A 23,913-nucleotide genomic window follows, 5' to 3' on the forward strand; every position below is an offset into this window, starting at 1 on the left:
AATACTATATTAGTGTATTCATACTACTGCTCCTAATAGTGGTTAACACTACTAATAGTGTTAATAGTGGTTAACATAGTACATACAATGTGGTAGTTACTCTACTAAGTAGTTTATAAGCATTACTCATATAGCTCATGCAGCAGACCTCTGTGGGAAGTACCGTTATTATCCCAATTTGATGGATGAGGAAATTGAGACACAGAAAAGCTCAGTAACTTGCCCAAGGATACATAGATAGTAAGCAATGAAACAGGACTCAAACCCAAGCAGGCCGGCTCCAGAGCTTGTATCCTCAATTCAGATCCAAGTTATAGGTTATATTAGTTTTCTGTGGCTGGTGTAACAAATTGTCACAAACTTGGTGGCTCAAAACAACAGCAACAATGGAAATGTATTATCTCCCAGTAACGGAGATCAGAAGTCTGAAATCCAGATGTAGGCTGACAGGGCCAGACTTCCTCTGAAAGCTCTAGGGCGGAATCCTTCATTGCCTCTTCCAGCTTCTGGTGGCCCCAGACGTTCTTTGGCTTGTGGCCGCATGTTCTGTGAATAGGTCATACGTACAAAGCAGCCCCCAAACATGGAAGAAGCCGAGAGACCAAAGAATGAGACAGACAAGTCTAGCTTGTCAGTTAATAAGTTTAACAGGGAACTTTGTACAGAAATGTGGTCCCGGTGGCAGCAGGATGTTCAGAGCTCCACAACTCACTCCTTAGACCACCCTCTTCTATCCCGGTAAGAAATGAATCTACCTGCTAGGAAAGGGATGCGTGTGTGATAAAGAGAACAAAGGGACCAGATATTGAGACGCTCTGGTGCCAAGGTGAGATGAGAGATAGATAGCATTGAGGGCGCCTTGCCCCAGAGGAAGGGTTGATGGAATTTCCATGACTGAAGCCTCTGTGGATTCTAGAATCCACCTGGGGAAGGGGAGGGCATCAAAGTTCGGGGTTCATTCACTCAGAAGTTAAGATGGCAGATTAGTTTCAAGGTGGAGTCAGTTTTTCCAGATGGGGTCATCTCTGTTTGTATACTGCATCATTCTAATTTCTGACTCTCTTTACATGGCCTTCTATTGTGTGTGTGTGTGTGTGTGTGTGTGTGTGTGTGTGTGTGTGTCATTGGTCCTTTTGTCTTATATGGATACCAGTCATTGTATTTAGGGCCCGCCTGGTTAACCTAGGATGATATCTTTTCAAGATCCTTAACTCATTTTACATACACAGGTAGTATTTTCAAATAAGGTCACATTCTGAGGTCCTCGGTAGACATGAATTTTTTGAGGATACCATTTTTTATGGACTGAATTGTATCCTGCTAAAAAGCACTAGCCCCCAATAAAAGTATACTTGGAGATAGAGCCTTTAAGGAAGGAATTAGGGTTAAGTGAGGTCATAAGGGTGGGGGTCTTAATCCAGTGGGATGGATGTCCTTGCAAGAAAAGAAAGAGATACCAGTTAAGACTTACCCCCTCCATTGGGAGAGGTTGGGGTTTCTAAGACGTGTCCCTGTCATCAGCTGTCTGCGTATATTGTTTCCTTACCTGCAGCACCTCAGGTTCCACCAAGGCTTGTGGCTGTTGGTGACTAATTCCTAGAGGAGGCCCAGGAGATGGGGGGCACAGGGCCGAGAGCCTCAGACTCCATGCAAAGTGCAGGGGCCTGGTGTAAGGAACCTGGGGGATGCTGCTGGAAGCTGTAGGCTGTAGGACCAGAGACCTAGTGGGGAGGCAATGACCATGTGGACAGGAGTTGAAATTGGAGCTTGACTCCTTTCTGTCACTTCTCTGTCTTTCTGCCCCAGGGCTCTCTCTGCTGCTGCTGTTGCCATTGGGAGCTGAAGCCCTGAACTCTGGACGTGAGTCTGCCCAGCCAGCCCCATTAGTGATGGAAGCTGGGGAGCGTATGCTAGGGTGTGGGTTCTTACACCAACAAGGGGGAAGTGAGGACAGGAAGCTTATTCTGCAAGTGTTCAGAAATGGTCTTCCTCTGGAGATAAAAGATCTATTTCTTTCTCCCCAAATGCCCAGAGTTTTCTGAGCTGTTCCTCTTCTGAAAGCAGCTACCCCATCTCCTCTCCCATCCTTTGGTCCGCAGCTGGCAGCTGGCATCCTCTATTCCTCGGGACCAGTCTCTGACATTTCTCCACTCCCACAGTGTTCCTTCTTCCTCCACATGTTTTGGTGCCTCTGCCTGTCTGTTATCCTGATTCATCTCCATCTGGGGAGATCTCCAGCAATCTCATGATGTGTTGTAAAGAAACAGAGACTTGAGTGTGGTAGAGGGGCACATCAGAAATGGTGGGACATCTGGAGTCCTCAGCCCTGGGAGCAACACAGGAGCAGTTTGTCAATGACACACAGGTCAGATGAAGAGTGACGGGAGCAGGGCAGTGGTGGTGGCATGGCCAGGAGATACAGAGTGGTGAGCTTGGGCTTTAGAACTAGAGAACACCACCAATCTCTCTCTCCCCCTCCGCCATCTCCCTGCCCTTCTCTCTCCCTATCCCCTTAGTCACACATACAGAAAGAAAAGGTCATGTGAGGACAGCCATCTACAAACCAAGGAGAGAGCTCTTATCAGAAACCAACCCTGCCAGAACCTTGATCTTGGACTTCCAGCCTCTAAAACCGTGAGGAAATAAATTTCTGTTGTTTAAGCTGCCCTGGTTTTGTTATGGTAGCCCTAGCAGATGGCCATGGAGAAAACAAGGAAAATGTAAAAAGTGTTGACAAAGAAAATCACCATAATTCCACCACACAGACTACTGGAAAAAAATTTTTTTTTTTTTTTTTGGGGGGGAGTATGTTTTTCTCATCTTTTAACATATATCAGGAATATTTTCCTTTATCAATAAATATGAATCTAAACTGTTTTGAGTGTTGTTGAAGAATACGAACACCTTAGTTTTAGACCTGACAGGGTTTACGGATATTGGGGTAGCAGGAGCGGAATCTTTGTGCTGATAAAATATTTATATATCTTTTTTTTTAAAAGATTTTATTGGGGAAGGGGAACAAGACTTTATTGGGGAACAGTGTGTACTTCCAGGCCTTTTTTTTTCCAAGTCAAGTTGTTGTCCTTTCAATCTTAGTTGTGGAGGGCGCAGCTCAGCTCCAGGTCCAGTTGCTATTGCTAGTTGCAGGGGGCACAGCCAACCATCCCTTGCGGGAGTCAAACTGGCAACCTTGTGGTTGAGAGCCCGCACTCCAACCAACTGAGCCATCCGGGAGCTCAGCGGCAGCTCAGCTCAAGGTGCCGTGTTCAATCTTAGTTGCAGGACGTGCTGCCCACCATCCCTTGCAGGCCTCAAGGAATCGAACTGGCAACCTTGTGGTTGAGAGCCCACTGGCCCATGTGGGAATCGAACCGGCAGCCTTTGGAGTTAGGAGCATGGAGGTCCAACCGCCTGAACCACCGGGCCCACCCCAATATTTGTATATCTTGATTGTAGTGCAGTTACAGAAATGTGCATATGATAATATGACATGGAAATGTATACACATGGTACCAGTGACAATTTCTTGGTTTAGATATTGGTCTATCATTACATAAAAATGTAACCCTTGCAGGAAACTGAGTGAACGGTACACATGACCTCTTGGTATTGTTTTCTCAAATTCTTGTGAATCTATATTTCAAAATAAGAACTTAAACATAAAGATGCTTATGAATAGATAATAGATAAGTCTGTTCACTCTGAAGCAAGGTTCTTGTAGGGGCAAAAAGACCAATAGAGAGTTTGGGAGGACTTCCTATGTCAAAAAGATGTAAAAACCACCCTGAAGGAGGCTTTCAGTATGAATACTAGTAATGCTATACAAATACTTAAAAAATAGGACCATGATCTTTTGAGACGTTAAACAGTGGACAGAACAGGGGGAAGAAAGTATCCAGGCTGGTGGTTTTCCAAGTCACCTAATCTAAGGCAAAAGTCATACTTAAAGAGGAAGTCTTTTTTTTTTTTTGAAGTCTTTTTAACACACGCACAGACCAAGATCATACATCCTCCGTGACTGGGCTTGCTGGTGTCTGCACCATGAGAAACGGATATCTAAGGTTGCAGGCAGGTAGGTAGAATATAACAAAGATGACAGACAACTTAAGCTATCTGGGCACTCTCTACCCAGTTTGAGAATCTTCTCTGTTCTTTGCTTTATTTATGGGTTTTGCTTAACTTTTGCTTTTCCCACTATTTCTGTAAAGGAAAGCAGGGAAGAAATTTTAAGAAGGGTAGTAACTCAATTGTATTCAATTCTGAAAGGAGAGAGTCGGTGAAACTTACTCCTAGGGCAAACTTGGGGACTTAACAGAGATTTCTCATTTTACTGCCTGTATTCGTCCAGGTTCTCTATAGAAACAGAACCAACAGGATGTGCGTGTGTGTACACAGCAGGTCCTTGAATAATGTCATTTCGTTGTAACAGTGATCAGATGCTGTAGGCACTTAACTGTTGTTTAGAGCAATTAGCTACTGTAAAATTCATTTCATGATATGTCATTTTTCTGCAGTTCCAAGAAATTATCAACAGTGTTAAGTGAGGACTGACTGTACATATTATTTTAAGGAATGGGCTCACAGGTATGTGGAAGTTGGAAAGTACAAAATCCACAGGATAGGGCAGCAGGCTGGAAACCCAGGGAAGACTTGATGTTGCATCTCAAGTCTGAAGGCAGTCAGTCTGGAAGCAGAATTCCCTCTTCCTCAAAGGAGGTCACTCTTTTCTCTCAACGTCTTCAACTGATTGAATGAGGCCCACCCAGATAATGGAGGGTAATGTGCGTTAGTCCAACTCTACTATTTAAGTGTTAATCTCACCTAAAAAACATCTCCACAGGAACATCTAGACTATTGTTCGACCAAATATCTGGGTACTGTGGCCTAGCCAAGTTGATACATAAAAATAACTATCACACCACCTAACATATTATTTTTCAGAAGAGCACAGAGCCAAACTTTCTGAAAATTCTAATGTGCTAAAGAAAACACCATCCTTTAGTCTATAGGTTTTGTGTGGGTCATGGAATGATTTGAAGGGCAATGAGTGATGTAGTAACAAACTGATATCAGTGAGGTCAGCTTAATTCTGATTAGCATTTTAAATGAAAACAGCCACATTTTTATCATCTGATTTGTGGAACGTGCTTTTTTTTTTTTTTTTTTTTTAAAGATTTTATTGGGGAAGGGGAACAGGACTTTATTGGGGACCAGTGTGTACTTCCAGGCCTTTTTTCCAAGTCAAGTTGTCCTTTCAATCTTAGTTGTGGAGGGTGCCGTTCAGCTTCAAGTTGTTGTCCTTTCAGTCTTAGTTGTGGAGGGTGCAGCTCAGCTCCAGGTTGAGTTGCCAGTTGCTAGTTGCAGTGGGCACAGCCCACCATCCCTTGTGGGAGTCAAACCGGCAACCTTGTGTTTGAGAGGACGCACTCCAACCAACTGAGCCATCTGGGAGCTCAGTGGCAGCTCAGCTCAAAGTGCCATGTTCAATTTTAGTTGCAGGGGGCGCTGCCCACCATCCCTTGCTAGACTCAAGGAGTTGAACCAGCAATCTTGTGGTTGAGAGCCCACTGGCCCATGTGGGAATCGAACAGGCAGCCTTCGGAGTTAGGAGCATGGAGCTCTAACCGCCTGAGCCACCGAGCTGGCCCCCCTCTTCTTCTTCTTCTTTTTTTTTTTTTTTTAAAGCTGGGCACATTTTGGAGGGTCTATTTTACCAAATGCTGTGGGCATTTAAAATAAATGGAAAACAAACTTAATTTCTTTAAGATATTTACCTTTTTAGGTGTACATGTATAATATATTCAGAAGACTAAATGACTTCATTCATACACATGGGACATTAGGACTCATTTTCTCCTGCTTTGGCCACCATGTATTAGAAAACAGAAGACGCATAGTTGATGGGGTATTTGAATTAAGGAATACCTAGGCCACTTTCCCAAGGGGCAGCTCCATGCTGGGTTTCGGACTCAGGCAGTCTGGATCTGGAGCCTGGCTCCAGTCACCTGTGCACAGAGCCATCGAGAAAAGGAGCATTTCTGGGCAGAGGGAGCAACAGAAGTCTGGAACTCTGACCCCTGGGAGAAGTAAGGTGAGCATGTACTTCTGCCTGGACCCTGGATCTGACCTGGACACAGGTGTGTCTCAGGTAATAGGAAGGTAATAGAGGCAAGGGGGTGCACTCTGCTCTTCATCTGCTTCTTTTTCTTTCCTTTAGCTGGCATATGTTGACTGTTTACTCTGTACCAAACCCTGTGCTAACCCTTTATTAGTCTTCACTAATCTACAATCGTAATAAAGCCCATCCTACTATGAGGACCACTGTACCCATTTAGCATTGGGGAAATTGTGGTTCAGAGAATGGGTGGCATGTCTAAAGACACGCAGCCGCCAGGTGGAAGTCTGGGATGCAGTCTTGGGCATGTCTGGCTCCAAATCCATTCGCCACCAGTGTCCTCTGTCACCTTATACAGGGTTGAACTGGCAGTACAGCCTGGAAGAGGAATATGTCTTTGCTTCTGCCTGAGAAGAAGATCCTGAAAATGTGGTGCACAGGCCTGAAAATATTTTCATAGGGTTCAGGGCTCACATAGATGGGATGACAGACTCTACTAGGTGGTCCATTTATTGCCTGTGGGGTAGATTTCATTCCTCCATACTCATAGTGGTTTGCATGCCACAAAGCCCCTTCTGTGATTCATTTCTCAGGACCGAGCTGGGAGACAAAGGGGAAAGGCTGTGCCCTCAGCACACTGTCCACTGTCGAAGTGCCAGGGCATCATGTGGGAGGAGCCGTAGAAGCCATGGGTGCTGTACCTGGAGGGGCCACCTGACCAGGAGATAGTGGCCCTCCCTGCAGCCGCCTTAGTTCTCACTCCTCACCGCTCCTCAAATCCCACTGTATGGATTCCAGGGCTCCGTGCCCTGCTCTTCTCATCATTATAGGACTCAGACTTTGGGTTGTACGACTCCATGATCTATGCTCTTTTTGTAAGCTCTGAGCTGTACGTTCAACAGGAGCGATCCTGGAAGAGGAATCCTCAAAGCAGATTTCTGCCATTGACAGAGAACAAGGAACCTGGGCCTGGGCAAAGGCACACCAATCTGAGGATTCTCTCCTTTAAGATTTACCCTCTCCATTGGGAAGGTTGGGGTTTCTAAGATGGGTCCCTGTCATCAGCTGTGTGTATGTCCTGTCCCCTTACCTGTAGCACCTGAGTCCACCTGAGCGCTGTGTCTGTCGGTGACTGACTCCTGGGGAGTCCTGGGAGATGGAGGGGAAAGGCTTAGTCCTCGATTCCCAGTAAAGTACAAGAAGCTGCTGGAAGGCCATGGGCTGCAGAGCAAGAACCACCTACTAAGCGGCAATGGCCTTGCCGACTGGGGTTGAAATTGGAGCATGACTGTCCTCTCTGTCACACCTCTGTCTTTTTGTCCCAGGACTCTTGGTGCTGCTGCCGTTGACACTGGGAGTTGCAGCCAGGACAGGTGAGTCTGCCCAGCCAGGCCCATTAGTGACAAAATACAGGGAGTGCATGCTGAGGTTTGGGACTTCTCACCAACAAGTGAAGGAAAGAGGCTTGTTCTGCAAGTGAGGTTCAGAGATGGTCCTCTAGAAACGAGAAAAGCTATTTGTTTTCCCCTAAATGTTCAGTTTCCTGAGCTCTTCCACTTCTGGTAGCAGCCATCTCTCCTTTCCCTCCCCTCCTCTGCTCTTGGACTCTCAGCGGGCTTCCCTTATTCTTGGGCCTTCTGACCGTGGTCTCCGTCCCCACAGCCTCTGCCTCCACAGACTGTGCTCTCTGGTGCCCTCCGAACTCCAAATGTGTCAATGCCACCGCCTGTCGCTGTTCTCCAGGATTCAATTCTTCATCTGGGGAGATCTTCACCAGCTCCTCAGAGACATGTGATGGTACAGAGGCTTTGGGGTGGTGGAGGGCACATGGAGATTGTGGGGGGAGACTGTGGGGCATCCAGAGCCCTCATCCCGAGAGCAGCACAGAAGCACTTTGTCAAGGATTAGAGAAAGCAGACGGGGCAGGGAAGTGGGCAGTCAGGTTTTCATTATCAGTACGTAGAGTGTTGAGAGTGTCCATGGTGCAGCTGGGCTACGTGGGCTCAGAGTGTAGCTCTGCCACCGACAGGTCTCTGACAGTCATGAAATTATTTCTCCCCTCTTCGCTTCAGTTTGCTTGTCTGTAAAATGGGGATAATTAATTATCTACCTCACATGACTGGGGTGAGATTTAATATTTACCTGTATGAAAAAAAGGTAAAGACTAGTAAGGAAAAAATTGTCAACAAATGCTAGCTATTATCATTGTTACTGCCATTGTTGTTGTTATTATTATTATTATAATTATTATTTTCATAGCACAAAGAAAGGAAAGAAATAATGGAAGAGACAGGAGGAAAGAAACACCCAGGGACTGGAAGCTCCGGCTCTCCTACTAGCTTGAGTTCACCAGGAATCCTGCCCACTCACCATCATGGTTTCCCACCTCAGCCTCACAGCAGCCCTGTGAGGCAAGCAGGGCTAAGATTGCTGTCTCAATGATCAAATTCGTGCTCAAAAATATTGAGTGACTTGCCCAAAGTCCCACAACTAAGAAGGTGGTAGAATTTAAGAAGTTTTTATTCTTTTCTTTTCTTTTCTTATTAACTGGGGAAGGGGAACAGGACTTTGTTGTGGAACAGTGTGTACTTCCAGGACTTTTTTCCATTTCAAGTTGTTGTCCCTTCAGTCTTAGTTGTGGAGGGTACAGCTCAGCTCCAGGTCCAGTTGCCGTTGTTAGTTGCAGGGGGCGCATCCCACCATCCCTTGCAGGAGTCGAACTGTCAACCTTGTGGTTGAGAGGACCCACTCCAACCAACTGAGCCATCCAGGAGCTCAGCGGCAGCTCAACTCAAGGTGCTGTGTTCAATCTTAGTTGCAGGGGGCGCTGCCCACCATCCCTTACGGGACTTGAGGAATTGAACTGGCAACCTTGTGGTTGAGAGCCCACTGGCCCATGTGGGAATCGAACCAGCATCACAAAAGGAAATTATACTACTTAAAAAAGGTTAAGATAGTAAGTTTTATGTTATGTGCATTTTACCACAATTAAAAAATAGGGAAAAAGGAAATTATGTAGTTTTTACACCAAGAAATAGTCTTCATCAACTCAAAATAGTCTTAAATGCACATTTATTGATAATAAAGAAAATATTACTAATAGGTTTGAAAAGAAAGAAAAAAGTAGTCTACAATTTTTGGTGGTCTATGTAGTAGACTTATGGGTGATTTTTTTGGTTTATTTAAAAAAATATTTTTTTATTTTCTAAGTATCCTGTGTCATCTGATATTTGCAGGCAAGTAAATTTTATCAGAGAAAGTAAAAGATGTTGCTATGACTACTGCCCAGCCCATCCATGACCCGGGAAGTATTCCTAACTGTTCCTTTGTGCATTTACATGTGTGTGTCTAATGGTGATTTGTAGACTGGATGGGCATGGAGAAGTGAGCCTGGTACTAATGTACCTGGATCCCAGTTCCTTGCTGGGAGCACACTTGTCAGGTTGAGGAATTTCCCATTGCTGTGTCCTCCCGTCCCGCATACCTCATTTCCAAATCTCTCCCACTCGACTCTACCCCTCCCATCAAACTTGAAGACAATCTCCAGCCATGGTCACCATCTGAGAACAGAGGAGGGAAGCCCCGATGCCCAGGTGGGGGCTGAACATGAACTGCCTCAGTTGGGTGTCCCTTCTACATCCTGTGCTGTCCTGATGCTGACACCACTGCCTGGGCCTAGGAACTTAGAAATTCGCAGAAGAGGAAAAGAGACTCTGAACTGGGAGAGGCTAGTTGCCTGGCCATCATGACACTGGAGTCCTTTCATATTCTAATGTCTTTGGTCCCCTGTTTGGAATGAACGTGACTTAACATTCTGTCCCTGCAATTTGATTCATTCTTGAGTTGCTGGTTCTTATTAAACTGTTGTTTTTAGCCAGCAGTATCCAGACCCTGCTTGGTGGGTACCCGAGCTACTCAAAAAGGACCTGGCTCATGGGCATTTTACTCTCGTGTTTAGAGAACAGGGAGAGATAAGATAGCAAATCACCCCCAGTGACTCGACTGTGAGCGGTTTCCTGTTGCTTCTTCCTTTCATATCCGTGATAGGCTCTGATAAAGGGGGACTTCCCCCAGGGGTGGAGATAACCGGACTTTCCCAGAGACATCCTGGAGCATCTGGGAAAGGCCTAACATTGGGAGCTGGGGGACTGCCTGATGAGTGAGGGGTGCACTTGGCCCATTGTGAATAATGGGGGGGTGGAAGCCACCAATGGGCAGGAGCCTGACACCGGGCTCTGTCATCAGATGTGAATGATGATGTCACCCTGGAAAGCCCCAGCCATGACTCCCTCCCTCCTCAGCATAGGGGGCAGTGTTTAACGTCATTGTCACCCTGACTAGAGGCCAACCCCAGGTCCCCTATAGTACAAACACCACAGGGGAAGTTTTGGAGATATGCCAGTGCCTCTGTCTACCCCTCAAGGCCTGGAGAAAGGGACGCAGACCTGCTTTCATCCCCATCATGACACAGCAGAGTGTTTGAATCTATGTGCCTTCAGGTCCAGCCAGAGAGCAGAGATGAGCAGAGCAGTCAACAGGCTCTGGAGCAGCTGGCTGTGCCCAGCACGTCCCCAGGAGGGCCACCCAGAAGCTGAGTTCTTTCCACTCCCCATGGTGGGGTCAGGCTGGAGTCCACAGTCTCTGCCCTGTGGAAACTCACTCCCACCTTAGCGAGGTGACCCTTTACCCTGTTGTGTTCCAGACATCATCGAGTGTGGACCACCCCCGATAGTGTCCTGTGGAAAATTCGCAGACTGTCAGAACACGGAGGGGAGCTACTACTGCGCATGCTACCCGGGATACGAGCTTGTTTCTGCGGCAAAAACGTTCAGAAATGAGAGTGAGAACACGTGTCAAGGTGAGAACCACCCTGTGTCTTCCATGTCCTTGTCCATGAGATTTGAGGTCATTCGTCCCACTTTCTCCAGGCATAAAAAGGCTGTCCTGGGCACCTACCTGGTCACCCCTTCTCTGAACCCTAAGGCTCAGAACCCTCCAGAGAGGGTCACTCCTAGATGTTTGGAATATGCCTCCTGCCCACCTGGCATCTTAGTTTTGTACAAAAAGGGAGAGGGATGGCGTTAAGATGCTTCACACGCTCACAGCACCTTGCGGTCTAGCACAATACCCTCCTCTTCACCATCATCAGTGACTGCCAGCGTGGGTCCTGCCCCACTGGAGCCCACATGGGCTTGGCCATGACAGGAGCCCTCTCAGCCCTGGTAGGGCCTTGGAAATCCATCCAGAAACAGGAGAAGGAGTCGTTCAAAGACAGGCCCACTGTGCACAGGTACAGGCCCCGGTCAGCCCTACTCCTGGCCCACAACCCCACCTGGCAACATTGCTTCCTGGCATCCTGACCCCGCTTCTTGGCCACTCAGCCTCTGTCTTTTCCTCGAGCAAGGCTTTACCTTAACCTTCCAACAATTTCAGTTCACGGGAACCAGTGGGATATTATGTCAGGGGTGGGCTGGGTGACATCAACTCTGTCCCAAACTCAGGAAACTGGGTGAATGAAGAGGCTTCTGTCTTGACCAGATGACAAGGGAGGGCGTCACTGGGGACCACTGCCCCAGGTCCAACCTTCTCATAAGGAGGTCAACTCAGGCCCCCTGGGTGCCTAGGCCACTGGGGGACAGAAGATGGAGGCTGAGCCCCCCTCAGTGGGAGCCCCAGGTCTACATCCCTGTGGGAGGCCAAGGGGCCAGATGACAGAAACACACGTCACCCCTTGCCATTCAGCACCTGCTTCCCTCTTCAGCCACCCAACCCTCGCTCACTCCTGACCTTGCTCAGCAGTGGCTTCTCATCACTTCCTGCCAGTCCTGGGGATGCCGCCATGGAGATCAGAAAGAGGCACCTGCGCCGCCCCAAGGCTGCATGGCTGGACGTCAGCCCCACTCTCCAGCACGTTTATATACCTAACAATGTGCTCACCATATTAAGTCTAGGGACCATCTGTCACTGTGCAAAGTTATTACACTACTATTGACTATAATCCCCTTGACTGTCAGAATGGCCCTGGCCTGTCTGGATTGTTTTCATTCTCCTCACCCCTTCCTGCAAGTCCCTTGAGGGGCCAGGCTCAGGGGTGGGTCTTGGCCCATCTCCATGGAGCTGGAATCTCAGAATTAGCAAGGACAAGAGGGCTCTGTCACCAGGATTCCAAGGAGAGCTCAGCCAGCAGCACCCACTCCGGGGGAGTCAGGACAGCCCTGCTCAGGGAACGCACCATTTCCCCTGCACTCGGTTCCCAGGAAGGCCCACCTGGCCTTTGTCCCAATGTTCAGGCTGGGACACAGGTGGCTGTGATGTCCCTGCCCCCCTGGAAGATGCCCAACGATGCTAAGGGAGCCAGAGCTGGCAGAGTGGGAGGACTTGGGCTGCTTCTGGCCACATCTGGACAACAGAGCACCTTTGCCACCACATTCACCCATAGGCCACTCTCCTGGGAGGAGACAGTGGGGCCTTCCAGATGCTTCCATGCCAGGAAATGTGGCTGACACCCAGCCGCGAAGGCTGCCCAGAGCTGCTGGCGTCCATCACCCTATCTCCCCTTGCAGACATAGACGAATGTCAGCTGAAACCCAGAGTCTGTAAGGGCCGCAGCAACTGTGTCAACACTGCAGGCAGCTACACCTGCGTGTGCCCGCCTGGCTTCGAGTTCGACCAGCAGGACCCAAACCTGTGCAAAGGTACGGGCCCCGGGAAAACGCTGTGAGGCTGGACTGGGGCTGGGGAAGGAGCCGAGGCAGGTCCTGCAGCCCGAGGAGGAGGGAAAAGCGTCTCAGGTTCCCAAAATGCCAAGGGCCTACCAAGGCCCTGCCCAGGTAGTTGTCTCCTCGAAAGGTCCTGCCACAGAGCAGGGAGGTGGCAGGGCCTTTGGGGCCTGGGGTTCCCTTGTGGAGCCCCTGTGAGCTCGCCCAGGCTCCGCCCCTTCCTCATCTGTTACATGTGAGCAGAGGGAGGTGTCACTCTGGCTCTGAGAAGGGCTAAGGAGGAAGTAGGTAAGAGCCTTAACCGGAAGTCCAGCTGCCATGACTCAATTTCCCTCTTTGCCTCAGTTTTCTCCTGAAAAATGGGGACACTGTCCCTGATGAGCTCATCCTTTTTATTAAATACATTTAATTTTTAAATTTAAGCATAGTTGGTATACACGACATTATATTAGTTTCAGGTGTACAATATAGTGATCTGACACTTATATACTTTGCAAAGTGCTCAGTACATTGAGTCTAGTAACCACTGTGTTTCCCCCAAAATAAGACCTAGCCGGACAATCAGCTCTCATGTGTCTTTTGGAGAAAAATTAATATAAGACCTGGTCTTATTTTACTATAATATAAGATCTGGTCTTTAATATAGTATAATATAATATAATATAATGTGATGTGATGTGATGTGATGTGATGTGATGTGATGTGATGTGATGTAATATAATATAATATAATATAATATAATATAATATAATATAATATAATATAATACCGGGTCTTATGTTACTTATTTTACTATAATATAAGACCGGGTCTTATATAATATAATATAATATAATATAATATAATATAATATAATATAATATAATATAATATAATACTGGGTCTTATTTTACTTATTTGACTATAATATAAGACCGGGTCTTTAATATAATATAATATAATATAATATAATATAATATAATATAATATAATATAATACCAGGTCTTATATTTTTGCTCCAAAAGATGCATTAGAGCTGATTGTCCAGCTCGGTCTTATTCGGGATAACACGGCATCTATCACCGTGCAAAGTTATCACACTACTTCTGACTATATTCCCCTTTCTGTTTGCATCCCCCACCCCCTGCCCTCTGGCAATCATCCAGTTGATCTCTCTTTCTATGAGTCTGTTTTGTTTTGTTTTATTTGTTCATTTGTTTTGTTTTTATTAGATTCCACATATAAGTGACACGATATGGTATTTGTCTTTCTCTGTCTGACTTATTTCACTCAGTATAATACCCTCTAGGTCCATCCCTGTTATTGCAAATGGCAAGATTTCATTCCTTTTTATGGCTGAGTAATATTCCATTGTACCAATGTACCACCTCTTCTTTATTCTGCTGAGCCCATCTTAAAGGAGAAGAAGTGGCAGCATTTTCAGGGACGTGTGTCCTCAGTGCAGGCAGTGAGGAGATGGGGCCCTGGGCTGGGCAGGGCTGAGCTTCTGATTCTGTTCTAATAAGGGCAGGAGTGCAGCTCCGGATGGCAGTGGTGCTACAACCCCACCCACTGCCTCAACACTGTGGGCGGTTATAAGTGCTGCTGCCGCCCTGGCTGGAAGCCAATGCCTGGGTCCCCCAATGGCCCAAACACCACTGTCTGTGAAGGTCTGGAGCTCAGATCCCACACTCCCACACTCAAACCATCTGATCACGTATTCAGTGGTACTCACACAAATCAAGCAGAATGAATGCTGGGGGTGCCCTGCTGTGCCAGGTGTTAGTTCTTTTGAGGCTAAATGGGCACAGATCTGGGGGTCCCAGGGAAGAAGCTGAGGTACCAAGAGGAAGGTTCCTGGGAGACCCCAGGAAGCAGCCAATTACTACCCGGGAGGAAGGTCTTTCTCAACCTTACACCTGCACGGGGCTCACTTGCTATGTGTCAGGCCTCTGCACACCTCCCGTAACCCCTGCATCCACCACTCAGGGACGTGCAGTCATCAGATGGCATCACCTCCAGCCAAGGGGGGTGGTGGGCACTAATATGGGGAAGGGGGCAGGGCATGGAGAGGAGAGGGGCCTGATTGGGTGGGACCGGGCCTGTTCTTCGTGTCCCCAGATGTGGATGAGTGCCATTCTGGGGGCATCAGTGTGACAACTCCACCTGCTGTGTCAACACTCTGGGCTCATACACATGTCACTGTCTCCGAGGCTAGGTACCCACACCCAGATTCCTGAGTAAACAAAAGACCATCAAATGTGAAGATACTTGGCCTGACCTGACCCCAGAACCCGCCTCCAACACACACACCTAATGAACCGCCATTCTGTTTTCAGCAGTGATCTCCTTCCCCACATGGACCCCGCCCCATGGAGTCAAGAGCCAGGTGAGTGGCCCCAGCAGGGACCAGGTAGCAGCCTCCCTGTCCATCCATTTCCCCCATGCTGCACTACCCGTGTATGAGGCTTTCTGACCACCTCATCTCCCCTCTCCCCAGACGCTCTCCCACTTCTTTGAAAGAATCCAGGACCTGGGCAGAAACTTCATGTCTACCTCGGCCCAGGACACCATCCAGGTAAGGGCAGGACTCAGGGGAGGCAGGTGGAGGCATCCCATAGAGGCCTGGGGAAAACTGGGCCTGGGGGCAGAGAGACCCCAACACAATGGCCTCCTGCTCTGAGGCCCCGCCTCTCGAGGGTTGGTGGGAAGAGCGGACACGCAGATATTTGTACTCACCGTGAGACCCCCATGCACCTACTAACACCTTTCTTCAAGCTGTCCCTGTCTGTTGGGTTTATGTCACCCTAGGCATTCCTATGAGTAGCTGGATTCCAGGGGCAAAGACATAGGGAATCCAACCGGCACCACCTTTATCCCCAGATAGACCATCTGTGGGTTTTCTTCACCGGGGCTGAGAGGGCAAGGTCTTCATGTAGCCTCTCTGGCTCATGGCCCACTGGATCTGTGTCCCTATCCCCTCAGGACGTCATACAGGTGGTGGATGATCTACTGGAGAGTCCTGGAGACCTGGCGACCCTGCCCCGCTCAGAGCAGCACTGTGTGGCCACCAACCTGCTGGTTGGCCAGGAGCAGGTCCTGAGATCACTGAGCAAGTCCCTGCCGGGTGGGCAATTGACCTTTAATACAGCTGGAGGCACAGGTAAGGACCCTGTCTGCCCCCAGGCTGTGCTATGCCCGCTCCCCACCTCATTCCTCTTCCAGTCTCACTCGAGCTGAGTGGCCAGGCTTGTGTCTACATGTCACTCTCATAAACATATTCAAACAAACTGTTAAAAAGAAATGGAAAAAAAAGCTATAAATAATATACATTTTCATTGTAATATAAATTATCAGCAAATGAAATAATTATAATGAAAATTTTAATGTAAAATAGAAATGGCTTCAAAAAACAAATTATGAAATTTGGAAGAATATAATTTAATATTATTTGATATTCAAGTGGTTTGTTTCATTGAGGCAAAATTCACATAACATAAAATTGACCATTTTAACCAAAGTGTACAATTCAGTGGCATTTAGTACATTCACGGAGTTGTACAACCATCACCTCTATTTCTAGAATATGTTCGTTACCCCAAAAGTAAACACTGTACCCACTAAGAAATTACTTCTCATTCCCCTCTCCCCCAGCTTCTGGTAACCACTAATCTGTTTTCTGTCTCCATGGATTTGCCTGTTCTGGACAGTTCATATATATAGAATGTACAATATGTGACATAGTTTTGCTTCTTTCACCTAACTTAATGTTTTCAAGGTTCATCATGTTGTAGCATGTATCATATTTCTTTCCTTGTTGTGGGTGAATAATATTGCATTGTGTGGATAGACCACCTTTTGTTTAACTATTCATCCATTGATGAACATTTGAGTTGTTGGCACCTTTTGACTATTGTGAATGGAGTTACTATGAATATTGGTGTACAAGTTTTATTTGAATAACTGTTTTCAGTTCTTTGTGTACATACGTAGGAGTCGAATTGCTGAGTGATAAGGCAGTTGTATGTTCAGCACTTAGGAACCACCAAACTATTTTTCCAAAATGGCTGCACCATTTTACATCCCCACCAGGAATATACAAGGGCTCCAATCTCCACATCATCAGGGATACTTGTCACTTCCATTTTGTTTTGTTTTTATTATAGCCTTTCTAGTGTATGTCAGGTGACATTTCATTATGGTTTTGATTTGCACTTCCCTAATGACTAATGATATTGAATATCTTCTCATGTGATTGTGGAACATTTATGTTATCTTTTATGGAGATACATCTATTTAAGTCCCTTGCCTAGTTTTTAATTGGGTTGTGACTTTTTGTTGTTGAGTTGTAAGTGTCCTTTATGTATTTGAAACCTATGAAACATGTGATTCGCAAGTATGTTGTCCCATTCTATAGATTGCCTCTTCACTTTAATGAACAGATGCTTTAAATTTTGATCAAGTCCATTTTATTGTTTTCTTTTGTTGTTTGTGCATTTTGTGTCATATCTAAGAATTGATTGCCAAATTCAAGGCTATGAAGATTTACTCCCAGGTTTTCTACTAACTGTTCTAGTTTTAGCTCTTAAATGTAGGTCTTTGACCCATTTTGTGAATTGGGTGAAGTATGGTCCAACTTCCTTCTTTTGCTTGTGGATAGCCAGATGTCTCAGGACCCTTTATTGTAGAGACTATTCTTGTTGAAATAGTTTCTTGAAGGGTCTTGTTGAAAATCAGTTGACCATAAATGAGTGGGTTTATTTCTAGACTCTCCAGTTTGTTGGATTTGTATGTCTATCCTTGCCATTACCATACTATTTGATTACTATAGGTTAGTAATAAGTTTTGAAATCAGGAAGTGTGAGTTCTCTTTGTTTTTCATTTTTAAGATTGGGTATTGGGGCCTCTTGCAAAACCATATGAATTTTAGGATGAGCGTCTCCATTTTGTAAAAAATGCTGTTGGGATATTGTTAGTATTGCATTGAACCTATAGATCACTTTGGGGAATATTGCCATCTTAAAAATATTGTCTTCCATTCCATAAACATAGGATGTCTTTTTGATTTATGAGTATGTAGGGTTTTAAAATTTTTTCAGCAATCTTTTGTAGTTTTTGGTGTACAAGTCTTAAGCCTCCTTGGATAAATTTATTCCTAATATTTTATTGAACATTTTTGCACCTAAGTTCATAAGAGATATTGGTCTATAATTTTCTTTTCTTGTGATATCTTTCTCTGGTTTAGCTTTTAGAGTAATGGCGGCCTCATAGACTTATTTTGGTAGTGTTCCTTTCTATTCCATTTTTTTTTGGAGGAGTTTACAAAGGATTTGTGTTAATTCTTCCTTAGATGTTTGGTAAAATTCATGTCTGGTGTTTTCATTTTAGAAAGTTTTGATTACTGATTCAATCTCCTTACTTGTTATAGGTCTGTTCAGATTTTCTATTTCTTCTTCTGTTACTTCTATAGTTTGTGTGTTTGTAGGAATTTGTCCATTTTATTCAGGTTATCGAATTTGTTGTTGAAAATTTTCTCATAGTTTCTCTTATAAGCCCTTGTATATTCCGATGACACACATATTTACCATTATTATGTATATCAAATAAGTGTATTATTATAATACAAAGGGTTGCAAAAAATGTGTATACATTTTAAGAAAGGAAAAATATTAAAATTGTAGTACTCAATGCATACCGATAACAAAAGATGAATACAAGTCACATTTGACTTCTGCAATTACAAGAGGTGCTCAAAGTGGTTACCATCAGCGTCCAGACACTTCTGATTATGGTGAACTACTGCTTGAGCAACGTTGACCAAAGTGTCCACTTGTATACATTTTTTTGGCACCCCATATATACATATAAAATAATGGTATCATTTAGTACACGTAATGATATTACAGATAACATTTGGTATGTAATATAACATAATAAATATAAAATATATGAAGACATAAAAATGGCATTATAGCAACCACTGCAGGCACAGTTACCAATCTAACTCGCTTATGTAACTCCCACAACTCATAGAGCTGTCCCTGGAGGTGCAGGAGCAAGGACACAGGAATGTCACGTTGAGTCAGAATCAGACAAAGATGCTGGTGAACTGGGACGTGGTGCAGGGATCTGGTGACGCAGGTAATGACTGGGAAGGGGAGAAAGTCAATGAAAGTCCCAGCTTCACAGTGGGACAAGATGCCCAAGGATGTGACAAATAGAGAATTAAAGTTTAAAGGGCAGGATGGGTTTTGGTTGGTCAAAGGGCAGAGACCATCTGAGGAGGAAAAGGGCCTGTTGTGCACCACAAGATGTCACCCTTGGCCTCGTCCTGCAGGCCCTTCTGTCGTGGGCCTTGTCTCCACCCCGGGGATGGGCAAGTTGCTGGCTGAGGCCCCGCTGGTCCTGGACACTGAGAAGCAGGCAGTTCTGCAGGAGACACACAAGGACTTGCGGCCGGGAGTCTCCCCCGTCCTGCTCTCAGATGTCGTCTTGGCCTTTCTGAGCAACAAGGACACCCAGAACCTCAGCTCCCCAGTCACCTTCATCTTCCAACACGTGAGTCCTGATAGGATGGGAATGTGGGTATGGAAGAGGCCTGAGTCCTGGGCACAGCCTTGGGGTTCGAGGGGCTCCCCCACTGGTACATCATCTCCCCAGGAAAGCCCTTCACAAGCTAGATTTGGGTCAGCATTTCTTAGCACCAGAACCACCAGTTCACATCTATGCTCCGTTCCTACAGTCAGTGACCCCTGGGCCAAGGGAGGAGGTATTCTGTGTCTTCTGGGAACATGGCCAGAACGGAAGTGGTTATTGGTCGACCAAAGGCTGCTGGATCGTGGGCACCAGAGACACCAGCACCACCTGTCAATGCACCCACCTCAGCAGCTTTGCCGTCCTCATGGCCCCGTATGATGTGCAGGTGAGAGCCCTAAGAGGGGCTGCATTGAAGGTCTATTTTGGGTAACACATTCCCACACATATAGCACCTTAAAAAAAATTTATTATCTCACAGTTTCTTTGGGTCAACAAACTTACATGGTATAGCTGGGTTTTCTGGTCAGGGTCTTGTAAGGCTTACACGTCTCTCATCTGAGGCTTGGGGTCCTCCTCTAAGCTCTCCAGTTGCTGGTGGAATTCAGTTCCTGGTGACTGTAGGACTGAGGACTTCCTTTCTTGCTGGCTGGCTTTAGAGGACCATGTGCAGCAAGTAGGGGCTACCTGTATTCTGTCTCACAAGGCCCTCTCACAACGTATTCGTGCTCTCATCTGGAAGCCTGCAGAACTCCCACATATCAAATTTTGTTTTCCAGAAAAAGCCCAGTTCTTTTAAGGACTCACCTGATTAGGTCAGGAGCCTCAGAATAAAAATCCCTCTTTTAAGTCAATTGATGTAAGACTTGAATTCCATCTGCAAAATTCCTTCACAGCAGCACGTAGATTGTCATTTGATTAAAAGCCTGGAAGAAGATGTGTATACACCAGCGGGTGGGAATACTGTTGCCAAATTGGAATTCTGTTTACCCCAGGGATCTTCAGGACAGGGGTGCAGAAAGGAAGATTTAGTGATAGCAGAGTTGAGAGTTGTCAGGAACCATCTTTGCATCCTCCCCGGGTTAGGTGAGCCGGTTACTTCCTCTGGATCATCAAACCAGAGACTCACTCTGTTGACCTCAACTAACAAGTATTTACTATGAACACCCATATGAAAATAAGCATGAAAGGCATCACAGCCAATGGTCAGACCACATAGGAGCCCTCAGGAGTGTGAACAACACTTCAAGGCCGTGTTTCTTCCTGCTATGTTGCTAGATAACACAATATTCATACTTTTATTTATATACTGTTTTATATTTATTGAAGAGTTAAAATATTTGTGTTTCAAATTCACACCGAATAAGAAAGAAACATTGAAGATTTTCATTTTACCCCTAACCCCAGACACCTGGTTCCTCTTGCTTCAAACAACCAAAATTGCTCGTTTCTCCAACCCTTTTCTATGGATATCTTATTTATTTAAAAAAAAAATTGTTTTAAAATAAAATTTATTGGGTAATATTGGGGGACAGTGTGTTTCTCCAGTGCCCATCAGCTCCAAGTTGTTGCCCTTCAATCTAGTTGTAGAGGGCGCAGCTCAGCTCTAAGTCTAGTTGCCAATCTTTAGTTGCAAGGGGGCACAGCTCACTATTCCATGTGGGATTTGAACTGGCAATGTTGTTGTTAAGAGCTCACGTCTAACCAACTGGGCCATCCAGCAGCCCCTGTGGAAGCTCAGCGGCAGCTTGTTGTCTTCAACCTAGTTGTGGAGGACGCAGCTCACTGGCCCATGTGGGAATCGAACTGGCAACCCTGTTGTTCAGAGCTCACGCTCTAACCAACTGAGCCATCCGGCCGCCCTCTGTGAATATTTTATACATATAAAGATAATGCATGCGTTTGTTCTTGGTCCAAATTTTTTTCACTCACACAGTGGCATTTTCCCTCACTGTTGTGCATTTTGTGTTTTTATTTATTATATCTGAAAAATTATTCTAGCCCAGTCGACAAAGACACCCTCTATTATTTTTATTGCTATACTGCATTTCATTGTGTGAATGCACTGTAAATTACATATCGAGTCTTCTCATAGTAGGCATTTTGTTTCATGATAATTTCCTAATACAAATAAAGTTGTAAGTATTTACACATACTTCATTGTTCTTATGTTTGAATATTTAGTTAGGACGTATACTGGGTCAAATACATAGTTGTAATTTGGTAGATATTTACGTTTCAACATATAGAAGTCACATCTGTGAACACTCCCACCAATATTACATGAAAGTGTATGATTCCTCACATCCTCAAGATTATTATAATGTTTTTGGATTTTTACCCATCTGAGAAGTAAATATATAGGATAAATAATCTAGGATACGTTTTATGGTTTTTTTTTCATCATGGGTGAAATGGAACATCTTCATTTAAGAGCAATTTATATTTCTGTCTCTGGAAACAAGTTGTTCACATCTTGCCCATTTTTCTATTGTCTTGTTGATATATTATTGATCTGCGAGCTCTGTATGTGGTAGAGAAATTGTTTTTTTTTGTTTATACCAAAGATTCTCAAAAAGTAGTATGCATCAAAATCACCCAGAGGGCTTGCTATTTATTTGTAAACATTTATTTAGGAAACAAGTTCAATCTTACAATTTTTTTGGAAAAATAAAAATAGTTTGAATAATACCATATTGCTCTTTAAACAGATGCACAAACTTTGATTATTTTAATCTTCCTTTTCTTTATCATTTACAGATTTCTCTTTTTCTCCCTCTCCCTCCCTTCCTCTCTCTCTTGCCTGCATACACTAAAATAAATTTTTTAAAAAAATTTCCCTTATGGATTTCAGATGATTTGTAAACATAGGCAGGAAAAATGAATTTTGATATTTAAAAAAGAAGCAGGAAATAAGAATTTTAAGCTGCCCCCATCATCAGAGTATAGCGGCTGTCCTCCTTTAACCCAGGATCCACTTCTAAATCTGTAAGGATTCCTGACCAGCAAGGAACAGGTGTTGCAGGGAGGATGTGAGTGAAGTCTGGGTGCAGAGTTGAGACCTGGATATCGAGTCTCCAGGTACAGACTTTGTCACACAGAATGATGTAATGAGGTCAAAGGATGGTGCTTAACCCCGAGCTTCGTGCCTCCGTGACCCTCACAGGGTAACCTATAAGCTTAGTCATGCCCAAAAGCCTGAAGGAAAAGAAACCCGATGAGTCCCAGGGCTTGGTCTTTGGTAAGGACTCTCCTATCCCTCAATTCGCCCAGGGTCTGAATTAATCAGTTCAGGACCCCAGAAAATTTAACAATACCCGGTAACATCACAAATTTACCTGACTCCTCCTTTCTTGATTTTGTGACAACTAAAAGTAAAACTAAAGAGGATGGAAGGGTCATTACCCCAGAGCAGGAAAGTGTGACTGTGATCTCTCTTCGCTGGGTCCCAGGAGGAGGATCCCGCCCTGGCTGTGATCACCTACGTGGGGCTGAGCCTGTCTCTGCTGTGCCTCCTCCTGGCGGCCCTCACCTTCCTGCTGTGCAAAGCCATCCAGAACACCAGCACCTCGCTCCACCTGCAGCTCTCGCTCTGCCTCTTCCTGGCCCACCTGCTCTTCCTCACGGCCATCGACAGAACTGAGCCCAAGGTACTGACACGGTCCCAAAGGACCCCCTGCCCTCACCAGGGGACGCGCAGTTCATGGGCCCCTGCTGCATCGACACCTTAATAAAATGGCCTTGGGTGGTGGGAAGGTTAGAGCAGTGAGTAGCCACTTTCACACCGAGTGACGCAACGAGCAGACAAACCCTCTTGTAACAACTCCTTCATACACGTCCGAGTTCTCCCCAATGGCAAGGCGCAGGAGAGGTCCTGGGGCCACACTCCCCCTGACTCCCCCCGGTGACTCTCACTCCTCCCCCAGGTGCTGTGCGCCATCATCGCAGGTGCCTTACACTACCTCTACCTGGCGTCCTTCACCTGGATGCTGCTGGAGGGCCTGCACCTCTTCCTCACTGCACGCAACCTGACGGTGGTCAACTACTCCAGCGCGAGCAGGTTCATGAAGAAGTTCATGTTCCCTGTGGGCTACGGAGTCCCGGCTGTAATCGTGGCCATTTCCGCAGCGTCCAGGCCTCACCTTTATGGGACACCCACCCGGTAAGTGCAAATTCCCACTGTCCTTGTTTTCTCCACGTGACGTGGGCCAGCAGGGAACCAACGCAGCACCTTAATTTCACGGGAAGATGATGAGCAGAGAAACACTCAGTAATCACTCCAAAGACGTCTTCCGGGTTTCATGATTGCATTCCTTGAACTGACCGGTTTTAAGTCTTTAAGATGTAATTTTTAAATGTTTATTATATAGCACATTAATAATTATATATTTATATAATATTAATTGTGTATTATATTAAAAATTCTACACTAACATAATATTAATGAAACATTAATAATCATAAATTAATATATAGTTAAAATAAATTAGTTGACTTTTGGTCTTTTAGATTTAATTATTTTAAATATTAATTGTATATTATATTAATGACTATTATATTAACAA

General features: G+C 45.4%; 1 protein-coding gene across 5 annotated transcripts in view; it reads left to right on the plus strand.

The window, feature by feature from the left end:
• Positions 1 to 127: 127 nt before the first annotated feature.
• The window catches only part of LOC109439537 (adhesion G protein-coupled receptor E2), a 40,061-nt gene continuing 16,275 nt past the window's right edge, over positions 128 to 23,913 (plus strand). The window contains exons 1-14 of one of the 5 annotated variants that reach the window (XM_074338101.1): positions 128 to 4,072; positions 7,441 to 7,488; positions 7,778 to 7,912; positions 10,818 to 10,973; positions 12,679 to 12,810; positions 14,341 to 14,484; positions 15,157 to 15,203; positions 15,315 to 15,392; positions 15,800 to 15,977; positions 18,848 to 18,955; positions 19,152 to 19,372; positions 19,557 to 19,736; positions 22,801 to 22,998; positions 23,275 to 23,510. In XM_074338101.1, coding sequence (XP_074194202.1) covers positions 4,042 to 4,072; positions 7,441 to 7,488; positions 7,778 to 7,912; positions 10,818 to 10,973; positions 12,679 to 12,810; positions 14,341 to 14,484; positions 15,157 to 15,203; positions 15,315 to 15,392; positions 15,800 to 15,977; positions 18,848 to 18,955; positions 19,152 to 19,372; positions 19,557 to 19,736; positions 22,801 to 22,998; positions 23,275 to 23,510 — 1,892 coding nt within the window. In that variant the 5' untranslated portion in view covers positions 128 to 4,041. Of the gene's footprint in view, positions 4,073 to 7,440; positions 7,489 to 7,777; positions 7,913 to 10,817; positions 10,974 to 12,678; positions 12,811 to 14,340; positions 14,485 to 15,153; positions 15,204 to 15,314; positions 15,393 to 15,799; positions 15,978 to 18,847; positions 18,956 to 19,151; positions 19,373 to 19,556; positions 19,737 to 22,800; positions 22,999 to 23,274; positions 23,511 to 23,913 lie in introns of all 5 variants that reach the window. The other 4 variants (XM_074338097.1, XM_074338098.1, XM_074338100.1 and 1 more) reach the window with 4 other exon arrangements.

Source organism: Rhinolophus sinicus, linkage group LG07 (genome assembly GCF_036562045.2).
Source record: "Rhinolophus sinicus isolate RSC01 linkage group LG07, ASM3656204v1, whole genome shotgun sequence".
In the NCBI taxonomy this organism is placed as follows: domain Eukaryota; kingdom Metazoa; phylum Chordata; class Mammalia; order Chiroptera; family Rhinolophidae; genus Rhinolophus; species Rhinolophus sinicus.